Source organism: Urocampus carinirostris, chromosome 6 (genome assembly GCF_059441175.1).
Source record: "Urocampus carinirostris isolate Australia breed hairy pipefish chromosome 6, RoL_Ucar_1.0, whole genome shotgun sequence".
NCBI classification, from domain to species: Eukaryota; Metazoa; Chordata; class Actinopteri; order Syngnathiformes; family Syngnathidae; genus Urocampus; species Urocampus carinirostris.
The window spans coordinates 23030169-23045724 of record NC_142354.1 but is presented as its reverse complement, the minus strand read 5'-3'; the positions used below and the strand labels follow the sequence as shown (position 1 = coordinate 23045724).

The window sequence follows — 15556 nt, the reverse complement described above, 5'->3', positions numbered from 1 at the left end:
AAGTTAAACTTAACTTTATTTATCTTTATAGTCAACTCATGTTTATTTGTATAGCCCTTAATCACAAGGTGTCTTAAAGGGCTCCACAGAATGTCAACGCCTACTGTGTAGCTTTGTTTTTCAGTACTATGCTTTATCATTCAGCCTGCTTTGTCACGCTATAGAGCATATTATTTTATTAAACGTTTATTTTTCAGTTTCAAAACAATACACGTTACTTGTACAAGCCTCAAGCATACTTAAACCTTAAACAAACATTCCATACAAAATATAGCACTGAAGCAACTTACAAGAAATTCAACTTGCAAACGATCGTCCGGGACTTATCTCTATCGTAAGTAGGGCAGCGTCTGTACTGTAATGCACTACTCTTCGGTCTCCCCAAGTCCAAAATCAAGAGCCTGCAGTTGCTACAAAACGCTGCAGCGAGGCTTTTAACTAAGACAAGAAAGTTTCATCACATTACCCCAATTTTAGCTGACCTGCATGGTCTACCTTGTCAGCTTATAATGCAATTTAAAAGTTCTTTTAGTATTATACATATGTATGCATGAACTTGCCCCATAATATCTATTAGATTTAATTTCCTGCTATATTTATGCTCGAAGTTTATGCTCAGAAAATACTAGTCTACTTGAGATCCCAAGAGCCAAGAAGAAATCTGCAGGTTCGAGAGTGTTCTTCGTTTGGGCTCTGGTGCAATGGAATCCTCTGCCCTCTGAGATTCGATCTGCAACCTCAAAAACTGTTTAAATCTAGGCTTAAACACACCTATTATACATAGTTTATGAATTACCTATATTTCATGTTGACAGCCTTTCTGTAGACAGTGTTGATTTCTTCCGTGTTTCAAAAATTAGAACCAATCACATAAGTCAATAATTTTATGTTGTATTTAGATGTAGTCCTTTTTCTGGTATATTAATGTATGTGCATATATTTATTTTGTGTGAACTCTTTTGTAGCAGATTATTTTCACAAAAACTTTATATTTAATTCTCCAAAAAGCTGTCCTCACATCCCAAACAGGCAACATTCGATTTAATACATTTTAAGGGGAACAATCACAAACTGAAAACAGACAAAGATAATGCTTTACAATCATTAAAGCACAAATACATTCACCACAGAATGATTGTTTTAACAATATTGCACTTGGAACAGTACAACTATAACAAAAAATTGCTTCGAAAAGCAAACAATGTGAACATGAAAACATTTTTGATCTTAACAACCCAAAATCTGCACTTTTAGTGAGCATAACCCCATCTCTGTTTCACAAGTCTGGGGAACAGAGGCTCAGATTATTTGCTTTGCTACAGATTGTGTGTGTAGCGAATGTTAAGCGTATCTTTCAGCATCAGATCGCGCAGTCGCCAAAGAGCGTCGGCCATTGTCTTGTGGGCCCCTTTACTCTTCAGCCAGTTGGATGGAAGTCTACTTTCCTGCTCTTTTGTCAGGCGGACATCTTGCTTCTTAACTAAAAGGGAAATATAAACTTTCATGTAATCACATTTACATCAATACAGTATAGCAAATTTTCTGCACCTTGTGGCACACCGGATTATAAGGCGCACTCCCCTAAACTAGTCAGTTTATTCATAAATAAGGCGCACTGAACTAGAAGGCGCATTGAATTAAAACTACAGCAAGAGCTACTGTATTGAGAATAACCATGGAGCATTGATATACTTACAGTATATATTGGTGCAACAATTCATAACAAAACATTGCATGCAGCAGGAATTGAGCCCAGGTCATGGCGGTTAAGGGCACCAAAAACAAACCAATTAACCACCAGTGGTACAGATGACAGGGGGAAAGGCATTCAATTTTATCTCTGATTCACACTACTTGTACTTGCGGTGTCAGAAATGAATGCTAGAGAATGGAGAAAACAGATAGTCATCCTGAAAGATATAAATAAACACAAAACAGTGCAACGAGAAGCACAACTCTTTGGTTTATCTGATTGCGAATCAGACTTAACGTTTTTTATATCTATCAGGACTACTTGGTTGTCTTCAGTCTGGCACCATGAGTAAAATAGTGTGATAATGAGAGAAGATTAATGCCTTTTTGTATGTTTTCTGTATTACTGGTGGTCTGGTAGTTTTTTTTTGATGGCCTTACATCCGCGACCTGGGTAAGGTTTCCGTTGCATACAACAACATTTTACGAATGATCAATCGTTGCACTATAATGGTAGTATACCGTAAAATCTCATGTAACAATGCACACCAAAAATACAGTATGCACTTTCAATTTTAATCATCAGTATTTTGCTATTAGGCACACTTTCGAATTTCTGGCCAAATTGGGGTTTTTGTGTGTGAAAATACGATATTTGATGTAGAAAGAAAAAAAGATAAATGAACCTGTAAGAGTTTGGTCCCACTTGCTCACTGTAGACGATTCAGCCGTTAGACCCTCGATGTAACTGAGGTAAGCGTCAGAATGAAGGAGTCTCTGAGATTTGGCCGGAGGTGACACAAACATAGGGGTGGAGGGCTGCTGAAGGGCAGCCTGACCCATATGGCCTTGGCATGTTGGTGGCGCCTGTTTCCCAGAAACAGTTTCGCAATTAATACAAAATGAGAACGAGGGCAGAGAGAATTTGTTCTCTATGGTTACTACCTCAAGTGTTCATGTGATGCCGTTTGTAAATGTGCATCAATAGGAGTATAGTAAATACATCCTGCATGTGTCCTCATGTTTTTCTTTTCTTCTCTTTATCATAAAATCCGGTCAACAGAGTGCACCTGATAAATAGCCGCATGCTAAAATTTAAGAACGAAACTTGATTTTGACTATATATAAACTTCAATTGATTTTAGACTGCAGGCTTCAACATCCATAAAATGAACTCATAAAAGTTTATTTCTTACATTTTAAGCGCACACAAGTTCCCCAACCGTGTGGGTAACTTGTCATTGATGTATTTGAGTTTAGATTGCCAATGATGTGCCGATCAGACCTGATGTCGTTTCAGCTGCATCGTTTTCAGTTCTCCTCCATTCTGTTTACGTGACGTGTTATTGGATCATGTGACCATTCTGCATGGTGATTACAAAAACAAGCACATATTTACGACAGCGCTAAAATATAACAGGAATGAGGGCTGCGACACATAAAACATGGGTTTGATATTTTTGGACAACAGCACCAGGGCAACCAAACTGTAGAAAATAGTGCCATATTGCATATCAGATGTGTTTTTTTGTGCTATCGTCGTTGGTGGTTGTCACGGTGACCGACCAAATTGCATTCGCTTGACATTGTTCTCCGAGGATTAAAGGAAACTCCTGAGACCGGACAATGACTCCAGATATACGAAAAGAGAACAGAAGCGTTTTTGGTATACGACTTCCATGGCTGCTCAATTCAGTTGTATAAATTAAGGACTTGATTTGTGGGTGAAAAAAAGAAATATTGTGAGTATGTAGTCAACACTAAATAAAGTACCATCAAACCTCCCGTTTTGCTTCTGTAATGTATTGTATAAATAATGTTGCCAAAAACATCAACTCATTTCTCTCTAAGGGCATCATAAATGTTTCCAGTCATCACTGCAGTGTTTTGTATTTAGAGTGCATACGATTGTGGAAAAGAGCAGCTTGTCGTTTTTTTCAGTGGGGCCACAAAATAAGAAAAAGAAAAATAATAAGCCGCAATGTATTTAAAGCAGCAGTGTTTAAAATGTAGCAAAAAAGTAGCGGCTTTTAGTCCAGAGTTTACAGTAATTAAATGTTTTTCCGTGTGTGTTTGTAAGGAACAGCGTTTGTGCTTGTATTGTAACTGTAAAAAATGCAATGTAAATGTACATGCATGTAGATTTGCAACCATCCTTATGAAGATAGATTTCAGTCTAAAACGTGCAAAATCATTATTTTAATTTGAAAGCTCTGAGAGTTTGTTTTCATTTCATCATACCTGAGATCCATTCATGCCTCCTGCTCCAGCTTCACCCCCTATACCGTTGATGCCTGAGACATTCAATGCAAAGACAATGACTCACAAAATAAACAACATGGCAATCAGTAATGTATAATGGCAAGAATGAAGTCAACAACATATAATGTGCTTTTAAGTACATTTTTGGTAACTAATGGTCACAGCCTATTGGTACAGGTAGCCCCTCCAGGAAATCATACGGGAAGACAGGAAGCACGGCAGGAAGGCAATGACAGGACTCTTACCAAAATACGGCGTTCCAGGGAAGCCAGGCATAAAGAGTAGAGGATGCTGGGAGTGCAAATGCTTCCCCGGGACATGCAGCAGACGGTCAATCATACTAAACATTCCTTGCAGCATAATCTCTGAGAAACATGCATGGATCATAGTTTTTTTTAAGAATGAAGAGTAGTAAAATAAAACACAACAACATGCATTGATTGTTCATGCATCACTTCAAGCATGCAGCACATGTTATTCCACACAAAGAATGGATCGATATAAAATAAAACCACAATATTTTTTAAGTTAAAAATTGAGGGTTTTTTTGTTTACCACCTACTTGTGCTAAAATAAATCGGTATTTATTTTAAATAATCGTAGATCTATTTTTATTTTACATTGGACTACACGAGGCTCACCTAAAGTTAGCTGACTTTATTGTCCGCCATCTTGCTGCTAAGGATACTACAAAAAAAACACAACATTGTGAAATGCCTGGCAAAAAAAAAATTAAAGGAAAAATGTGCCGTTTGGTCACTTTTAGTCTCTGTAGCTTGTATTCTTCCTTGTCCATCTCGTGGACAAATATTACAGAGTGCCCCTGAAGAAACTGATACCAGAAACAGATTGGTCCATTTTTAACCAAAATGTTTTCCTCTAAATGAAGGAATTTGCAACAATGAATAACAGATGAATTGGTCATATCTGGTGGAACAATGAAAATATGGATTAAAGAGCATGTACAGCGCTTTGACGATTGAGCGTTTTGCATTCTTTCCAATTAAATGACCATGATATTTGGGGTCCTTCAAGAATCAATCTGAGGACCCCTTTTATTCAGCCTTTATTGGCTTCCTTCTACGCAATGTGCTGTTTGTGTTTTGAGGGACATTACGCTTAAACCATGCTCAAATATAAAATAGGGCAAACCCCTTCGTTAAAAAGCAACACTTGCTATTTTCATTGTCTCAGTATAAGGAAACTACAGAGTACATCATAAACATGCTGATGTAAAAAGATGTGAGCGAATCAAGCAGGGAAGATTGTTATTCCAGCCCTTCACGTTATACTAGCAAAGCATCTCTGAGGGGTTACCTGACACAGGCGTCAAGGTTGGATTTAGCATCCCCATGGGGGTGGGAGCAGGCACCACTCCTATCAGAGCCCCTAACGGGGTACCTGCTCTGGGGGACGTCATGTAGTGAGTCCTGTCACGCTCCTGCTGCTCGGCCACTTTAGCTGCCCGCTCTGCAAGGGTTCCAGAGAAAATATAACTTGACCAATTGTAGGACAAGTTTCTAAACCAGGGGTGTCTAAATTATTTTAGCTTGGGGGCCACATGGTAGAAAAAAATAGTAGAGGATTAAAGAGCAAGAAAGAGAGAGAAGGAGAAAAAAAGAGACATAGGTAGGGAGAGAGAAAAATAGTAAGAGAAAGAGAAATTGAGAAGAAAAAAAGAGAAAGACAGAAAGAGAAAAAGAAAAAAGGACAGATAAAGAGCAAGAAAGAGAAATAAAGAAAGAAAGAGAACAAGGACAAAAAAAGAGAGAAGAGAGAAGCGAAAAATAGAGAGATAAAGAGAGTGAGAGAAAAATAGTGAGAAAAAGAGAGAGACAAAGAGAGTGTGAAATAGAGAGAGAGAGAAAGAGAAAGAAATTAAGGGCAGAAGAAAGGGACAAAGACAGAGAGATAGCAAAAAAAGAAAGAGAAAGGAGGGGAGAAAGACAGATAGAGAAAGAGATAACTGAAAAACAAAGAGAGAAAGAGAAAAAAGAAATTAAGAGAAAGAGGAGAGAGACAGAGGGAATGGAGAAAATGAGAGAGGGCAACAAAGAGAGGAGACAAAGAGATAGAAGAAAGAGAGAAGAGAGAAAAACAAAAAGAGAACAAGAGATTAGGAAAGAAAGAGAGAGAGAGACAGAGAAAAAAGAGAATGAGAAAAAGAGACAAAAAATACATCTTTGTAGTCTGTGTGAATGGCGCCTGACTAAGGCGACACCCAGTGGACTTGTTTAAAACTGCAGCTCGTTTCTCTCTTGCCCTTCTCTCAGCATTCTCTCACGGACCGGATTAAAACCCTTGGCGGGCCTGATCTGGCCCGCGAGCTGCATATTTGACGCCCTGGTCCAAAACAGTCCACTTCACCTTCATACTCTGCTTTCCGAGAGCCTTCCAGATTCCTCCACTCAGTGCCGACGAGGCGGCTCAGTTCTCCGAAGGAGTAGTCCGGGTGTCGAGCTTTGATGACAGCCCGCATTTCGCTGCTGAACAGGATGTAGCCGCTCATGTTGATCTTTCTCTTTGAGCCTTCCTTCTTGGAAAGACCCTTTAGAGATTTGTTTGACTGTGCATAGAGGAAAAAAATAACACCAACTATTCCTTCTTTGATATTCTTAATTCATTCAATGCCAGTGACCAGTTTTTTAACGTCAAAGTTGTATTTTTTTCATATCTTAGCTGATCATGAATGAGCTACCGTAAATTCTAGACTACAGAGCGCACCTGATTAAAAATGGAATGCGCAAATTTGAGGCCGAAATATAGCTTTTGAGCCACGGCAAAAAAAGCCATAGAAATATATCAATTGGGCTTAATTTCTTACACTGAAAAAAAATACACTCACCCGCTGTGACGCTAAAATATTAAATCAGCTGACACTAATTGTAAGAAAAATTCCAAGCATGTAAGTATCAATGATTTTGTCGCACTCATGTGTATATGTTAATGCCAATTAATATTGACTAATAAGCTAGTTGATTGAGATTGACAGCATGGGCTGCAGTTGACTATTTCCCCCCGATTGGCTAGAAACGCAGGAGTTTGATTTGATTCATTCTGTGCTGTATCTTCCGCGGACGGTGATCCTAGCTTTTAATGCAACAGTTGCACGTACCAAAAGACAACTACATTGATTTTACTTCAAACACACCAGCTAAACGCCCGATTCACTCCCAGCGAAATGTGAGAAAACCACCATCCCCCAGAAAAAAATGATTTTCTCCTCGGATCTACACAATTCATGGAGGTCACCCTTTTTGACTTAAAAAAAGAGTTTTGTCAAAAGGTATAGATTTTCATGCCCGTGCCAAGCCTGCGATCTTAATCCAATGGGACAGTGGAAATCTCGTTCATCCATTCATGAGCACCTTAATTAGATGACTAGGTATTTGGCTACTGAAGGGTGTTGTACTTATTCTCACTGTTTACCCGCACTTCATTGATTTTCTTCACTTTGACATTCAAGGCGCTTGGCAGAATTTCTAATACTTTGTTTTAATTACAGTCTGATTCCCCTGGTCGACTAAGGCAACCCGGCGGGTATGGAGGGAGCACCACCGCAGGATGCGAGAGAAAGGCCCGGTGCGTGTCAAAAGCCACAGTGTTTAAAATGTGGGAAAAAAATAGGGGCTTGTCGTCGGGTATTTGCAGTAATTATGCTACAACAAAGCTGACCTGCGGTGGAGTGTATGCCAGGATGTCCATGTCACCGCACAGGGACGAATGGATGCGAGACAGAGAATGATCCAGTTCGCCGTCATCATCCCCGAGCTCCTCCAGCTCCTCGTCTGTCATATCGGCAAACTTGGCCTCCAGTTCCTCGATTTTCTTGTCAAGTAATGGTGACGGCTCCTTTTGAGGAACTATGAGCTTCCTGTTGAAAATATTTACACTTTAAAAATTGAATTGCGTGAATTGTACATGCACATTTTATGTGCATTTTTATAATAATCATAATACTGTTAATAATAATAATGCCCTAGACACACGTTCTATCATGTGCCAACCTTACCCCCCCTCCAGAGTTAATATGAGTTTGACACCCCTGCCCTTAAGGGTAAGTTTTTCATGTTTTTCCAGTAAAATTATAACTTTACTCTTAAAATAGAAAAGTAAAATGCCACAAGTTTCGAATCCGCATCATACCTGAAATAGTAGAGTTCATCTTCAACTACCTTTCCAGACAACGAAAATCGTTTCAGTCCTTTAAAGCGCTTCATCTGCTTTTCACTTTCAATGTAGCGACTCTCGCAGAGCAGGATATTTTCCTCAGGCACTTCAGTTGGCCGACAAGATAGATACTCTTTTAAAGATAACACCGCGCATTTCCCTGCGAGACAAGAAATTGGCATTCAAACACACAATTTTGATATTTAAATAAATAATAAATGAAGGCTGAAAGTTGCCTATGATGCAGGCCATGGGACAGGCTTCTTCAAGGTTGCTCAGAAAAACTTCCTTCTTGTAGAACATTTTGGTGGGCTCGTGCACCGTTTCCTCCGGGTGGATGAAGATAGGGCCGAAAAAGTAGCCGGCTCCATCTCGCGTCCACATTTTCTCAATCCTAGCAAAACAAAGATAAATTGGTGTGGAAAAATAGACAATAGTTAACAAAAGGTTAATTACGATAGTTTTTCTGGTATAGTCCATACACCGCCAGAAAAAAATAACAAAAATTGATCTTTTTTTTTTTTTTTTCAAAGTTAAAACACATCGCTGGGACAGTTACCTCTAAATCTTTACCCTAAATTATGCACGAAATGTACTAAATCGTGACTGTATCAAAACACAGGACTGTACATCCCTATATTCAAAAACCTTTGCTCAATTGAATTATATTTTTACATATTTTAGTACACTTTTAGATTATTTCCCAAGTAAAATTGTTTGTTTGTGACTTTTTATTTAGGCACAGCACAAAAAACAACTTTAATCATCCATCTATTATCTGCACCGCTTATCCTCAGTAGGGTCGCGGGGGTGCTGGAGCCCATCCCAGCCATCCTCTGGAAGTGGGCAGGGGACACCCTCAACTGCTTGCCAGCCAGCCGCAGGGCAAACAGGGACAGACAATTCGCTCGCTCATTCACACCTAAAAATGTTTTGCATGTTTTTGAAATGTGGGAAGAAACCGGAGTGCCCAGGGGAAACCCACGCAAGCACGGGGATAACATGCAAACTCCACACAGGAGGTTCGATCTCATGACCTCAAAACTGTGCCGCACACGCACTAACCACTGCGCCGCCATGCTACCCTCAACTTTAACCAGTAATTGACAAAAGGAAACAGGACAATATTTGCACCAAAAAAATAAAAATGAAAAAACACAAATGTGAAATAAAATAATGCGATTCATAAACTTGTGCCCAGAGGGAGTAGGCTGAAGCAGAAGCCTTTAAGTGCCAAGCCCTATTCCATTTGTTCAAAATCAAAACAACACAAATATGAAACAATCAAAACAGAAATTCTCACTTTTATTGTATAAACATTCCTTCTGGTTGTAGTATTATTAAAGCATATTTTTATGAACATAATACTTCAAAAAAAGCAATTTTATTCAATATAGCAGATAGAAAATATTTTTGCTAATTTTCTTATTTATTTATTACTAAGATCACATAAAGTGGAACTACAGAGCTTGTTTGAGGTGTCCTTAAAAAGTTGGAAGTAGAATTTTATGCGTTAACAATACCCAACTGAGTTTAAAGAGCCCTTATATATTTTTTTCCACCACGCTTATCTGCTTTTATCTTACTTTTACCAAAGCTGTTCAGGCCGCGGAACACAGGTTCTTTTTATTTGTCAGTGTAGAATGAAAATAGAAAAATAAGAAGCCTATTTCAAGTATAGAACTAACGCCAATCCAAAGCCCCAAGAAAGATGAAAATAGATAGTTTCGAGAGTTTATTCGAGCAAGTCTATGAAATGCACGTACTTGCATGTGCATCATGAAAAAGCTTACTAAGGGCCGCAATCATGACTTTAGAACAGGAGGTGAGGGCAAAGAGTTTAAAAGTTCCAATTTCCGTACAACTTTTTTAAGCCCAACTTTCTGCCATTCAACATAGTCGTTTTGAGAATTTATTTTTCATTTAACGAAAAAAATAATAATCTTGCTAAGCAAAAGCACAGCAAAATCAGCAAAAATGTATATCAATGGGCTAAGATGTTTATTTTTTTTGCAGTGTTTATTCAGCTTCATTTTGACTCAACACAAAAATAATAATTCTGCTATAAAGGAGAGCAGAAGTGAGAGAAAATATTACCATTAGGAAAATATCTTATCGAAACATGTTCATTGAAAAGATATATGTCTACAGTTACTTTCAATTCAGTTAACAGCAGTTTGAGGGATTGGTCTTGGCATTTGTGGGGAAGAAGCGAGTCAGTGATCACATAATATGGATGGGAAAAAAAGAATGCTTGCTTGATATTGGGTCTAACACATCCCCTCTGTCCATGCTAAAATTACGCCCTTGCTGTGGAATTTTGCCCAATCAGTTTTGACCTTCTGGCACAGGAAACACTTAACGCATAAAAATGACACTACCACACCTGCCCACTCGGTTGCGCACTAGTCCATGAGAGCCGATGTAAACGCAATCCCCCATTTTGAGCCACAGCTTGTTATAGCAGAGTTGTTCGTAGTACTTGCAGCTTGCTTCACCGTTAGTCACCTCCAAAAGAACATCCTCCCTCTCCTGCACATCAGAACGAAAGTTAGGAATGAAAATGCGGTTCTATGAGTCCCGCACGACCGCCAGAGCATCTTGTCATTCAGAATCCTTGTGTTCAAGCAACAAGATTCCAAAGGAAATTAACTTGTGGTGTGACTGGAATTCATACACATTCCTGGGTCACAGGTTCATGAGTGACTAATTTGGTTTGCATTTATTAAAATGCCCAAGGTCAATGAGAACATTCAGTAGTGGACTCATGGAACCATAGCACTGAAAGTTGCAGGGGGATTTTATCCATCACCATCGAAAAAGTGATCTACCTTGTCTGGGCTGCGACATTCTGTCTCTTTGGTTTCATCTACAATTTCTATCACTTTCTCCTCTTGTTCTTCTTTCGGGGCAAATATAGATGCCACACGTACAACAGGCAAGGGCACTTCTCTCGGGAGGAAGCGAACTGTAGTTAAAGGCATGGTCCACAATTTGATCTTTTTGAAGGACTTGGACTTGGCAGAGTAGCGGGACTCGCAGACGTGAACATCTTCAGTTTTGAAACCTTCGGGGTAAAGTTTGAAGTACTCCTAAAATGACACAATAAAAGTCAACATCCTCATGCGGTTAAAGCTCAAGTGAGACGCTTGTGTGTGAGTGCTTACTTTGACAAACATGACCACACATTTTCCTATAATCTTGCTGATTCGCGCTTTGTTGTAATAATCACTCTTGAATACTTCTTTCTCCAAGAACTTTCTTGTGGCGACGTGGAAAGTCTCATTCGGCCGGTAGAACCAGCAACCGTATAGCCATTTCTCACCTGAAATTATTTACAGTCATACCTCTATATATGAGCACGATAATTTCAATATACCAGATTCTTTTGGAGCAATCATCTTGCGACATACGACGGAAAATCCAAGAAAATGAAAATTCCCACAGGCAACTACCAGGGACTGGTCACCGCTCGAGACCGCTCACCACCGGGATTAGTTAGTCCCAGTTAGCGCACGCGCTTCCTGGCATCAGACATCTGATGCAGTGCGCTTGGTTATTTCCCACGCCAAGTTTGCATCTCCTTTTTGTGGCTTTTTGTGACCCTAGCAATGAGTTACAGAAAAGGAAATGGTGTTTCCCAAAAAACGAAGCAGGAAATAATTGAAAAACATGAGCATGCTGTTTGTGTGAGTGACCTCGCGAAGCAGTACAATGGGTCAACATATGCTATTTGTTCGCTATTGAAACAGAAAGATGTCGTCAAGGCTATAGAACTGACCAGGGGCATGACTGGTTTTTATGATAAGATGGAGAGACTTATTTTTATTGTGGGTACGCGATTAGGAGCTAGCAGATATACAGCCAGGGAGAGCAGAAGTCGCTCTCTATCTACAAGGACCTACAACTTGAGGCAGTGTCAACAAAGGAGAGTCATCCTTGGGTGCAACCCAAATGGATTTCAAGGCCAGCTATGGCTGGTTTGAGAAATTTAGAAAAGAGAATCGGCATACACTCTGTGGGGTTTGGCATGGGGAAGCAGAGTTCAGGTTACAATACTGCGGAAGCGTTTTTGCATTGCTTTGCCTCATTAAAATTTAATAAAACAAAACAGTATGCTGTAAAAAGTTTTGTAGGTATGTTCAATTAAAGGAACAGTATGGCATTCAGAACTTTTTTACTCTCTTCCCCATCTCCTTCCCTAAGTCATAATTGCATCCTCAGTCAATTTGTTCATGGTGCTAGTGCAAGTACGTGCACCTCTTAGAAGCGCTCGAATAAACGTTTTTCTTAATTTTTTTGGTTAGCTGGCTTTTTCTCACTTTTCACCATTTCATACTAAACAGACAAAAAAACAAAACAAGCAAACCAAGACAAGCATGACATCACTCTCCAGCAACCCCTCCATCCTCATTGGATGCTTTTGTGAGGCCGGGAACAGCATGCAAGACGGGGGTCTCGCATGTAAATTATTAAACAGCTTTCCATGCAGAAATTCGCTTTAAAATTAAGAGGGACCGACCGGTTTGGTCTTGCCACAGGCGTTCGATGTAGATGATGTGAGGCTGCAGGTTGGGCTCGGCGGGCTCCACATATACGTAATCTCCCACGCAATACATGCTGTCTTTAAAGCTGCAGTCTTGACTGTACGTGCGCTGAGCACTCGACTGCCAGGAGCCATCGACCGACTCCTCCCTCTTTTCAGCTTCTGGAAATTCACAAGATGCTGTCTTAACAACGGCTGACTATATACACGTTAAAAGGAAAAAATGTCAAATGTTACTTTTGTAAGTCGGATGTTACGTTTTTGTATTGCACACAAAAAATATACAGCATATATTTATACTGTATATCCCCTCGCCACCTTCCAAGAAAGTTGGTCATTTTATATAAAACATACCCCAAAATCTGATTGCTGTAGGGTGGGCATGCCCAAAGTCCGGCCCGGGGGCAAAAAAAACAATCACCATTTCACCAGATGATGGCAGTAGCCCCCTAGCCACCTTGCTTTTGGCTTTATGTGAGAATTTTTGCCCACCCCATTTCCAACATGGCGACTGTAAATAGAAAAAGGAAAGATGACGGTGAGGGCTGCCGCTTCCAGAACAAGTTATGTTGGAGTGTTTTTTCTTCGAAAACCCGAAAGGACTGCGTCTGCCTAATTTACCAATAGACTTTGGCTGTTTTCAAAGAATTTAATATCAAGAGGCACTGTCAGACGAAACCTGCTGACTACAAAACGCTTCCTGGAAACGAACTCTGTGAAAAGGTGAAGCAACTGGAAGCTGTTTTAAAAGTACAGCAGTTTTTTGACGAGACCCTAAGAGTCAAATGAAAATGCTACAGAGGCGAACTAAGAGGTTGCGACGCTGATTGCCAAGCAATGCAACCTTTTCACTGTGGGTGAATTTATTAGACTATTGACAGAATGGCAGGCTGAATAGTCAGCCCTCATACATTTTTACCTTACTAAATCTCGCCCGCTTTATCAAGTTTGGACCCCCCTGCTATAGAGGAACTATAAAATAAGAATAAGGTCAAATACCTATTTTCTCCTCTTCCCTCTTGATTTTGTCTTCCTCGATTTCTTTAGGGAGCTTCCGTTTCTTCTCTTTATCAACATTGTTATGCAGATGCTTGGCCGTGTAGCTCAAGGCAGGAGACATCAAAATCTCCCCGTTCTTACAGAGCTCATCCCGGATCCGGATAAAGAACTGTTGTAGCTCTATGGCGTCTTCGAAAATTTCTGAGTCTGTCCTGCAAAGACAAGCGATCCGCAAATAATCTCACTTCCATCCAACAACGCTTCTCTAACATTTAAAAGTTTGGGGTAGCTTTGACATGCTCTCATTTTTTAAGGAAAAACACTGTTTTTCTATCATTGAAGATAACATGAAACCATTCAGAAAAAAACACCTCATACATTTTAATGACTATCCATCCATTATCTGTACCACTTATCCTCAGTAGGGTCGCGGGGGTGCTGGAGCCCATCCCAGCCATCTTCGGGCAGTGGGCACCCTGAACTGGTTGCCAGCCAGTCGCAGGGCACAGAGGGACAGACAATTCGCTTGCTCATTCACACCTAGGGACAATTTGGACCGGCCAATTAACCTGACATGCATGTTTTTGGAATGTGGGAGGAAACCGGAGTGCCCGGAGGAAACCCACGCAAGCGCGGGGAGAACCTGCAAATTCCGCACAGGAAGGTTGGTAGCTGGATTTGAACCGATGACCTCAGAACTGTGCCGCACACGCGCTAACCACCACGCCGCCGCGCTGAATTTTAACGACTATTGTAGTTGCAAATGTTGGGTTTTAAATGCAAAGTTTTATATATATATATATATATATATATATATATATAAATATGTGTGTGTGTGTGTATAGCAAACTGGAGTCAAAACAATGCTACAAATGATGCAAAGTTGGCATATGATAATGTAATCGATAAAATCAAATCACTACACAATTTACAAAAAAACAAAACAAGAAAATCATAAACCATAGATAGATAAAACTTTAAAAATGCTTTAAAAATGATGCATACAATTGTTTCATAAAAGAAAGGACAGAATCATCATTAAAAAAATGCAATAATTAAAAAAAACGGTTTTACACAGAAAAAAATAAATGAAATCAAAATAACACCAAAAAATTATGGGACATCAAAATCAAACAATTACAAACAGGAACACTCCTGGCAAAACCACTAAGTATATTAAAAGAAACCGATCAGATCATTTCTAATGAAAATTATACTGCTGATAAATTTGATGACTACTGTGTGAATGTGGAACCTAACTTGTAAAAAGAAATAAAAGATACTCAGTGTGGCCTTCACGCAAACATGATAAACACACACCCTAGTTCCTTTTTTCTAAACCAACAACGGAATTAGAAATTAAACATATCATGAACCAAATGAATCCCTAACTTGTCGTTCGTTCCAAAAGGGAATTTTCCCCAAAGGCACGATAACGGTTGAAGTCTTCTTGACCCAAAAAAGAGGAGATATTCATGATACTGGCAACCAGAGACTATTTCTCTGCTCCCACAACTTTCAAAAGTCCTGGAAAAACTCTCTACTATCAGACTAGACCACTTCATTTAAAAATAAAGTCTGCTTGATGACTGTCAATACAGGAAAAAACACTCTAATGCCCTGGCTCTTGCTGAGACGCTGGAAGTTATCAATGAGGCAATTGGTCAAAATATGCTCTTTAGATCTTTATCTTTTGACACAATATTACTTAATAAGCAGAGGAATTTTGAAATACGAGACGCTGCATTAAACTGGCTACAAAGCTACCTAGATAACAGAAACATTGTTTCCTGGGATGGTCATATGTCAAATGCACAATTAAGTGTGGTACTCCCCAGGGATCCGTCCTGGAACAAAAACTTTTTATATTATATATTTATGACATAT

General features: G+C 39.5%; 1 protein-coding gene and 1 long non-coding RNA gene across 4 annotated transcripts in view; both read right to left on the bottom strand.

Annotated features, from left to right (window-relative positions):
- Window positions 1-969: 969 nt before the first annotated feature.
- LOC148364281 (protein polybromo-1-like) overlaps window positions 970-15556 on the bottom strand; it is a 31663-nt gene continuing 17076 nt past the window's right edge. The window contains exons 17-30 of one of the 3 annotated variants that reach the window (XM_088338340.1): window positions 13670-13881; window positions 12647-12832; window positions 11292-11449; window positions 10956-11216; window positions 10511-10656; window positions 8361-8518; window positions 8101-8284; window positions 7630-7828; window positions 6322-6520; window positions 5272-5424; window positions 4200-4319; window positions 3934-3986; window positions 2379-2559; window positions 970-1480 (exon numbers count right to left, since the gene is read on the bottom strand). In XM_088338340.1, the coding sequence (XP_088194466.1) occupies window positions 1317-1480; window positions 2379-2559; window positions 3934-3986; window positions 4200-4319; window positions 5272-5424; window positions 6322-6520; window positions 7630-7828; window positions 8101-8284; window positions 8361-8518; window positions 10511-10656; window positions 10956-11216; window positions 11292-11449; window positions 12647-12832; window positions 13670-13881 (2374 nt within the window). In that variant the 3' untranslated portion in view covers window positions 970-1316. The remainder of the gene's footprint in view (window positions 1481-2378; window positions 2560-3933; window positions 3987-4199; window positions 4320-5271; window positions 5425-6321; window positions 6521-7629; window positions 7829-8100; window positions 8285-8360; window positions 8519-10510; window positions 10657-10955; window positions 11217-11291; window positions 11450-12646; window positions 12833-13669; window positions 13882-15556) is intronic. The other 2 variants (XM_088338341.1, XM_088338342.1) reach the window with 2 other exon arrangements.
- On the bottom strand, window positions 2699-3927 carry LOC148364282 (uncharacterized). The gene is made up of 2 exons (XR_015850736.1): window positions 2889-3927; window positions 2699-2762 (listed from the first exon to the last, which is right to left on the bottom strand). It is a non-coding gene; the product is annotated as an uncharacterized LOC148364282 (long non-coding RNA).